The 9,307-nt window shown below is 40.1% G+C and overlaps 1 protein-coding gene across 1 annotated transcript; it reads right to left on the bottom strand.

Annotated features, from left to right (window-relative positions):
* Nucleotides 1–434: 434 nt before the first annotated feature.
* On the bottom strand, nt 435–6,641 carry LOC116699428 (dual specificity mitogen-activated protein kinase kinase 2). Its single transcript, XM_032531978.1, has 12 exons — nt 5,738–6,641; nt 4,893–5,103; nt 4,615–4,761; nt 4,103–4,180; nt 3,756–3,807; nt 3,357–3,481; nt 2,855–3,068; nt 2,342–2,394; nt 2,188–2,249; nt 2,017–2,062; nt 1,652–1,779; nt 435–1,575 (listed from the first exon to the last, which is right to left on the bottom strand). Exons 1-11 carry the CDS (start codon nt 5,830–5,832, stop codon nt 1,669–1,671), a joined length of 1,194 nt encoding a protein of 397 aa, XP_032387869.1. The 5' UTR covers nt 5,833–6,641; the 3' UTR covers nt 435–1,575; nt 1,652–1,668.
* Between the last annotated feature and the right edge of the window lie 2,666 nt (nt 6,642–9,307).

Below are 9,307 nucleotides of genomic sequence, written 5' to 3'. Positions count from 1 at the left end.
TTTTTCTGCTGCAGTGGTCCCCCCCCCCCTCCCACATCAACACTGCTCAGACTTAAGCCATCATCTTTCTCGGAGCTCAAGGCCGCGCATTTTTCGGTCTGAAGCTGACAGACATTCAAGGAAAGACATTTTGTTATCACTCCAGACATGAACCAAACAGATGAATCATTGTGCATCTGTACTTTAAATGGAGGACTAATGTAATTCAGCTTTCCTGCTCTTGTTTCAGTCACTATACGCACTAGTTAACTTGGCTGCCGCAATGTACAGTATGTACAATACACCCTACGCGCAGTAAGTATATTTTTGATATTTCTGTTGGTAGTATACTTCAGTCATTGTACCAGAAGTCCTCAGTGCATTGTATCCAAGTCCCCCTTCTGGTGAAATGAGCGTAAAACAGTGAAGTGATAGTCCAGCAAATCAAGACGTCATTACAATAGATACCATTTATTGACAATTCTGACTTTATAAAGAAAGCTTTTGATGATTTTACCATAAAAAACATTTATATTGTTTAACCGTGACTTAAAGGGGGAAGTACACAAATGGAACAAAACAAAGGAGCGGAATGCCCTAATCCTGCCGCAACACAGGATGCACTTCAATGGCAAATCCATGTCCTGTTGTTTACATCACACCGAATACAAAGAAACAACCATTGGTTTCTGCTAAGACTGCCCAGCGAGTCACGATGCAGCTTGTTCAAGAGATGAAAGCAGTCTTGTTACAGCAGGTACCATCCAGGGATGAATCACTAGTACTTTCAAAGGCAGCCTCCGCCCCAGTGTAGCCAATCTGAAGCTAATGGTACCACAACAAGCTGAGGTTGCTGCTGTAATATCACAACCCCCAACATACAAAGAAGCACAAGGTGCATTTGAGGTTGAAACTTTTTTTTTTTTTGTGGCTTTGACATGAGTCATGCTAAAATCTTTTAAACATGGTGCATCACCTCAAAATTTGTAGAAATCCATCACATCACTAAATGCAAAAAAACATCCTAGATTCAATCATCTCTTGCTAACACAGACACACATAACCCAACCCGTTTAGTAATATAAACATATTCTTACATCTCTAAATGTTTTTGCATAACACATGGGGGGGGGGGAAATCATATATGTGTCTGCCTGTACACATCGTCACGTTCATAATTCAACTCTTTGTTCATTGAGTGACTGGGTGCGGCCTGCTGGCTGAAATGAAACAGAGCTAGTCAATCGGTCGGGGGCGATGCCGAGGAAGACAGACGTGGACAGTTCAGCTTTTCCTGAATTCGTTGACAGATCCCCCTCTCTCCTTGTATGTTGAGTTTGGTGACGTGTTTTCAATGTACACCAAATGAACAGAGTGACGAGGACAGACGAGCGAGCTGGTCCAGCTGAGAGGGCAGCAGGTACGCCGCACTCACCCCCCCCCCCCCGGTCGGACGGTCAATGAACAAACAAAGAGTTGGATCATGAATGTGGCAACAATTGTGATAATTGACACACTCGTGCTGTAGATACAGAATCTTTCTTGGCTTAAATGTCCGTGGAGTTCGTTTCATGGATGGAGACTTCAGAGGTTCGCCTGCGGGAGGACGTGGCAATCAAGGTGGGCGTAGAGTTTTCGGCAGCAGCTTCTCCATGTTTTTACAGGTACATACTGTGTGCGGGAGTGTGTTTAGTCTGCAGTGCACGTGGGAGTGCTAGGCTGGTTCAGTCCCATGGTTTTACAAAGCCAGCCAGCGAAGTCTACCTCCTCCACCTCCGACCTCTTGATAAACATATGGTTCTGCAACAAAACAAGCAATCAAGACAATTAAGACACTACACAGAACTCAGTCCTATAACGGAACAAAGTTTTCTGCTGCCGACTCTTGCCTTCACTAAGTAATGTAACCCCAGTGGTGGTTTGGCTGAGGTTTTTCTACTGGTCTAGTCTTTGTAATCTAGACCTCCAACCTGTCAGATATTACACATGTGGGAGCTTATGTCCAAAATCAAGCCCTAGTTTACTGAGGACACTTACCATCAACATTTTCAAGTCAGCCCTGTCTGCCGGATTTTTGATGAGACTGAAAATGACAGAGTAAAGAGGAATCTTTCAGGGAACTCGGGCTTAATCCACGAAGAAGAAGAAAAATATGCGTTTTTGAAAAGGACAACTAAACAATGTATTCAGGCTCAAATGTTGTCTCACCACTTAGTCACAAAGTCCTGGAAGTCAGAGGTGAAGACACCATGTGGTAGTTTAGGAGGGGGCTGAAACGTAGAAGACAGTTGAATTGGCATCTGATCGTATCACCTGATCGTATCACCATACTTTATGGAATCAGTCGGTAATCCATTCTTACCTCATTCACTATGTAGTCTAGGAGTTCAAAGATGGCCATTGCAGGACCATGACCTGAAAAAGAGTTGCGGGAAAGTGTGTTCAATTTACAACATTTCAAGCAAGAATGTTACGTAAAAACAAACTAATTCTATCGGCCTAAATCGCCCAGAAGAGTCGCAACAAAAATCCTGATCACCCTACTGGTTACACACATGGGTGATTTATCTTATTTTGCCATTTATTAGATTCCAATTGCAGGTATTATGTTTTCCAACAACAGGAACTACTAAATCAAAAACTGAAATGCAGATAGTCCCTGAGACTGCAGCAAAGTGAGAACTGAGGAAACTATAAATACAAACACTAAACTCTCCCTTGTGGCATTCAGCTATCGCAGACTGGCCAGGTTAGTATACCTTAGTGCGCAATTTACTCAGGTTGCATTGTTTCTAATGCTACCTGAATGCAAAGTTACCCATTGCAGTTTTAAATAGCCATCTTACAAAATTGTTCAATTGTGTGTATTGCTCACTGCTGACAGGTCTACCCGGTGGTCTAGGTCGGGGTGAAGTGCTGAGCATCTCTCCTTCACCACCACCTAAGATGGGACGTCCAAATATGGCCTCCAGTTCTTTAGCATCTGGAGGAGGGATGGGGAAGCGTCCGATTGACAGCTCCACAAGGGACAGCCCCATGCTCCACACATCTGACTGCACAGAATAGTGGGTCCCCTGCAGTCTCTCTGGCTGCACAGCAAACATGAAAAAAACACACATTAACAAAATGTCAACGAATAAAATGAGTTGTTGCTTACTATTAAAGCATTAAATAATCTCAAGTCAAATGGCTAATTGTTTATTTTTAAATTGAGGCACTGGTTGACGTTAGGTTAATAATGTTTAATTGGACATTAGTGATATACACAATGCAATAAAAGGATGGAAACATTTCATTTGAAGGTAACTGATCACAGTAAGGTGGAAGTACTAAACTGGGTTGATCTTCGAGGCATAATTCGGAAAGGACCAACATACCGACATATAGGATCGTGTCCCAACAAAGGAATTGGCCATAGAGTCTATGAGCTGCCCGCTTACACCGAAGTCACACAGCTTGATCTCCCCACGAGAGTTCACTAGTATGTTTGAAGGCTTCACATCTGAGGGTGAAAAAAGGTATTAGAAAGACTTTACCTGACTGGAAATCTGTAACAGAATGTAGTGTAAAGGGGTAATCTTTACCAACCACTGTATGGACTACAGCCCTAATATTAACATAATAGTTAACATTTAAATTTGTATCATCCTTGGCATGTGACCATGTGAATGAACAGAAAAACACATTTTAACAAGATACAATTCATTTTGCTATTGTGCTTACGCCTTACAGATGAAATGAATTAATTAGTTATTAACCCCATGATGAAACACTACCTCTATGCATGATTTGGTGTTTTTCTCTTAGGTACGCAAGGCCTCTCAAAACCTGTTTCAGAAAGGGGAGTCGCACAAGTCAATAATTATACTTAATGTGAAAACAACAAGTAGAAACAAGCATGAAACCCATCAAATTACTTTATTCTTTTGCAAGGAACTTTAATTGTGCAGGGGACAATGTTAATCAGTCCGCTATCCCCGAAGGGAACAGGTAGGGCCCAAGGCCTTGGTGAAAATGTTTTTATCCAAACAGAAAAATTTACAGTAACTTTATTTATTTTTTAATTGAATCCAACAACGTAATATCACATTTCATAACATACAGAAGATAACGATACACTTACAGCAATGCTGACTTTGCCCAGAATCTCTTCCGGGATTCTCTTTGCTTCCTTCAGCACCTGGTCCAGAGATCCACCATCCTGCACAATAAAGGGAGACAACAAAAACCACAACAGATCGTAATACAGATCACTAAAAGCACATTCCATCTTACCCATTATTGTAATATGCATGGACATTTACTGATACAGTAATGTGTCGTTTTGTTATCCACAGTGGATTTGCCTCAGATTTTACCATAACAATCACAATGCACGCAACTTACATTTACATGTAATCATTTAGGAAATGCTTTTGTCAAAAGCAACATACAAATGGAGGTACAATCCAACCACAGCAAAAAACAAACAAAAAAACATGGGATTGACATATGTCGACCAAGAAAGGCACTGGGCGGGGGTCTAGTATTTTTTTTTTCCCTTTATTAAATGTCACAATCCTTGAAGTTAATAGATCAATATAGAAATAGCCTTAATACATTAACGAGCACAGTCACATCCTCTAATTCTCTCACCATGTGTTCCATGCAGATGCTGATCTCTCCATCGCTGTAAAATGCTCCATAGAAGCCCACAATGTAGGGAGAGTTACACTCATGGAGCACCTGGAGTTCACGGATGATCTGGTTTCTGATAGCAGCTTTGATTTCAAGATGAATGAGCTAAACAAAAAAAGAGATGTTATAATGAGTGCGTTTTACGGTACGCCCAACTGAAACAAAAATATTTTACAACCAGGTTCAGTTTGATCATATTCATTATCATCGATGTAATAGTGCAATTTGCAGCTCACCTTTCTGGCCATGATTATTCCTGAAGATTTGTGGCATTCCTTAGTGACAACTCCTCCATTGCCCGCACCCAGCTCACAGACCCGATGAAAGTCGTCATCTCTCAACTCGCCCACCTTGGCCTTCTGGCTAAGGAAAGCTTCCAGCCTTTTCTTCTGTTGTTCATCCAGGTCCAACTCTTCCAGTATTCTTTTAAGTGCCTCTAAATTGGCCCTGCGACAAACGAGACAGAACAGGAATAAAAGCACCTTTTGGGGCGAAACAAATGATGAAATGTAACATATTTAGTTCATAAGGTATATTACTGTAGGACAGTTGTCCCCAAAGTGTGGTGTGGGACCCAGGGGGTTCCCAGCAAAAAGGCAAATACATTATTTTCACTATAATTCCAACAATAGGTTACACAATTACATAATGTATGACTGTTTTGGGCACAGGGCTCATACACTTTATGTAATAAAACATCTAAAAAATAAAAATCCTATCTGATGGGGTACCCTGGGACAAAATCTTATCAAATACACACAGGTGCATGGTCTCAGCTAAGGAGTCCTTGACGTGGAAAATGTTTGTGAACCACTGTATGGATGCTTTTCACAGAGGACATTTTGACTTGTCAGAGTAGGAAAAGCACAGCTGAAATTGATAAAGATTGCTCAAGAAACCAAGTGATCCAGTAAGCTATTGGAGTGAGTCAGCATGCACAGCACCAGGGCCTCTACTAAATGGAATGCAGCCACCATTAGTGGTTTTGAACACACCTGTGCTTTTCCAATATGACACGTCAACATGTCTACCGTGGTAAAAGGTCTATAAGGATAATACTGTGATCAATGAAATAACTTACTCAGATGTAACATCAGTGTTGATGGAGGTCGACAGTCCATCGCCAGCAGGAGCAATGTTTAAGGGGCCTGGCACTGGTCTCTTTTTGGGAGCCATGCTCACTTGTGGACACCCTAACTGTGACACTTTTCTCAGGGCTACAAATGCTAATTTACTAATGTTAACCGTCTCTACGTAGCTAGAGCTTTCTGACCGGAAAATAACTGCTAATGATGTTATTCTTGACCAGCATACAGTTTGACTTCCTGAACAAACGTTTAGTTAAACATATGTGACGTTATTTATCTCGTAAATGCTATCTGGACTAACTACGGGCGTTTCCCGTTAGTTATTAAATTGAAAGTTAACCTAAGTAAATATGACCTAATTTAAGGTTTTTAGGTTCGACTTGTTACACGGGATAGCCCTCCAACTCTATGTAACCAAGCTAAATAACCTCTCTGACTCACAATGAGTAAATTATTTAAAAAAAGAGACTGACGCACTATTAACGCTATCGTTAGCTAACCTTACACTAACGTTAGCTAGATTAACTTAAGTTACGTTACAACATAAAGGCGAACAATATTTTCAAAACCTGCGACACTAACGTTACTGGCATCACTTCACGTTAGCTAACTTCATCTACTAGCTAGCTAGCTAACGTTAGTTAGCTGTTGCGTATGATAGTAACGTTACTATATTTACTTTACAAACGCTGTGCCAGTGCCGTGTCCCCACCCAGTTAACAGTTAACTTAGACACATTGTGCTGTACTGTCGGTTAGTTTATCCTAGTCCATTCTTTCCGCTAACAGGTGTGTGCGGTCGCTGTCCAGTATAGAGCTAGATGGGCGGATGATACCGAAGCTTGTTTCCCTCCTGTGAAGATGAAGAGCACGCAAATTTACGTTTCATAGGATGAAGACGGCATATCCCGCCTTACTCTGCTTTATTTTGCCTCTGATTGGCTTACCCTGGTATTTTTATTTCTCACCCTTACCCTAACCGATCGCACTCCTCGTGCCTAAACCTAGCCAATCCAACCAATGAAGCAACGAGTACTAGCCAATTAGAGTCAGAGTAGGGCGGGTCATGCCTTCCCCATCCAATTGAATAATATGTTTTTCCTTCCGCCATCCTAGAAAACGTGGATCATTTTAACATTTGCTTTACTGTCTATGCTGATTTTAGCAGATCCGATTCAGGATCTACCCACATACAAGAGTATGGAGATACTTCTATACTGTTGTCCACATTCCCAATCCGTGGAATAAATCTCGCGATATTTCAGTTATATTTGCTGTTAGGCGCCACCACCCCTATCATTCTGCCCCTACCTACTGCTCTGTGCATTGTCAATGTAAACTGTCGCATCCGACTCATCTAGAACGGTGCCATGGCTTTATTATAGCCTACAACATCCATGTGGTGCACGCGGTCATGGCAGAGACCTAATGATCAACGACAAGTGCTGTTATACTAAAATAACAACAGCTGTTCAACACAGACTATTTATTTATTAATATTAACGGTCTATTGTAGAACAACACATTACGGCATAATAACTAAAATAAAATGTCAACATAGGATCACAGGATTCTAATGCAATATCTAATGCACTTTCACGTCAATGCATTTAGAAATTTAAAATTGATCAAATTACCAAAACCAGTACATGACATTCAGTGGCCCTGGACTATTTTCGGGCCTAGATCCCAGGGAAGTTGCCCGCTTTGACCAGCTGGTAATCCAGGTTTATGATAAGACGACCTGTGGTACAAGAATCCGTTGCAAAGCCATGTCTGAACACCTTGAAAGAATACTGATCTGCCCTTGTTTATGAAATATTGTCTGCCCTCTCCAGCTGAGCCCCCAGAATGGTCACAAGATGACATATTTGAAGTCCAAGACCATTAGATTTGACTCTAAAACACACAATGCAGGTCAACAATCCTGGAACGTATTAAGCATTATACCCATTTCAAATATCATCAGTTGTTACATGTGTACTACATGCAGTATAGTTATTGGAGTAGGCTACTACTGCATTGTACAACCGTGTGTTCAAAACCTTAAAGTTAGTTTTTTCCTCAATAGCTACAGGAAATCATTCCCGCCACAGGCAATAAAACTCTTTAACATGTCATCGCTGGGTGCTAGATAAGACTTTTTGACACCACAATACTGCACTATACTACATATTATACTATAATAATACTGCACTAAGTTCAACCTGCACAATTGGTTTATGTACATTTTAGCATATTATTTAAGCAGTTGCACATTTTGTTTTCCCATCCTGTATATATTCAAACATTTGTTCTTATGTTTTATTCCTCTTACTAATAATATTTCATGTATATTGTATGCATGTATATTTTATCCTAGTATTTCATTTATATTTATATTCTGGGTTGTGTTGACTGATGTACGTGTGCTGCTGTAACACCATAATTTCCCTTTTTTTTAAATCTATAATATCAATCTATCCATCTATCTATCCATCTATCCATCTATCTATCTATCCATCTATCTATCTATCTATCTATCTATCTATCTATCTATCCATCTATCTATCTTACTATCTTTATCTACTATCATCTATCTATCTTCTATCTATCTATCTATCTATCTACTCTATCTTTTCTATCTATCTATCTATCTATCTATCTATCTATCTATCTATCTATCTATCTATCTTACTATCTATCTATTCTATCTTCCCTCTATCTATCTATCTATCTATCTATCTATCTATCTATCTATCTATCTATCTATCTATATCTATCTGTTTATATACAACCTTGGTTTGAGAAATGTAATCCAGCTACAAATAGTTTCAGAGAATAAATAAATCATAATTCAACTGAATATCTTGTTCTGTACTGCGTGAACTTGAAGACCTCAGATGTTCTCTCTAATAAATAACAACGTCACCCACACATCAGAAAACAGAAATACTTTTTATTTTGCTTTTGCCTGGGATCACTCCACTCCTGTTGCAGGATTTCCTTTCAGCAGAGGACGCTGTTGCTCATTTCCTCACAGCCGTCAGTTGCAGCCAGGGGGGGGGGGGGGGGGGGTGGTAGGTACTCCTGGGGGGAGATTCTAAGGCTAACAAGCCATCTTCTGCTAGCATCCCATTTGTATTTTTATGCATTTTATTTATCAGAACTTTAATATATTTTGATGTTCCGCTGTTCTGTTTTCACAAAAAAAAATGTTTATCATATTATTTTAGTGGGGACTCATAAATAACTACAAATAACTACTGTTAGGCAAATCTGGTTATGTTTTGCTACGTGTTTGAGTGTTAGAGTCTTTTTGCTACATGTTTGAGTCTTTTTCAAATGTATATCGGCTGATTGATCAGAATATTGGATTTTTAAATAACCAAATGTGTGTATCGTATCGGCCTTAAAAATCTCTATATGCTCTATATGAGACGCAACACAACAAGGAACTGACATTTTTGTTCTGACATTTTTTAGCCAACATTCATCAGACTTACCACCATGTTGGAATAAATGGGAAGCCAGGGATGGCAGTAGCAACCAGCAGCATCCTCCGGCCTTGTATGCAAAGATCAT

This window comes from Etheostoma spectabile, chromosome 12, assembly GCF_008692095.1.
Source record: "Etheostoma spectabile isolate EspeVRDwgs_2016 chromosome 12, UIUC_Espe_1.0, whole genome shotgun sequence".
Lineage (NCBI taxonomy): Eukaryota > Metazoa > Chordata > Actinopteri > Perciformes > Percidae > Etheostoma > Etheostoma spectabile.
This window is presented reverse-complemented; position numbering and strand designations above follow the sequence as displayed.

Coding starts and splice junctions, on each gene's coding strand:
- LOC116699428 (XM_032531978.1), bottom strand. CDS start 5,832: ATGGCTCCCAAAAAGAGACCAGTGCCAGGCCCCTTAAACATTGCTCCT. Junction 3,069..3,356: donor GGACACGATCCTATATGTCG/GTATGTTGGTCC, acceptor TTTGCTGTGCAG/CCAGAGAGACTGCAGGGGAC. Junction 2,250..2,341: donor TAGACTACATAGTGAATGAG/GTAAGAATGGAT, acceptor TCTACGTTTCAG/CCCCCTCCTAAACTACCACA.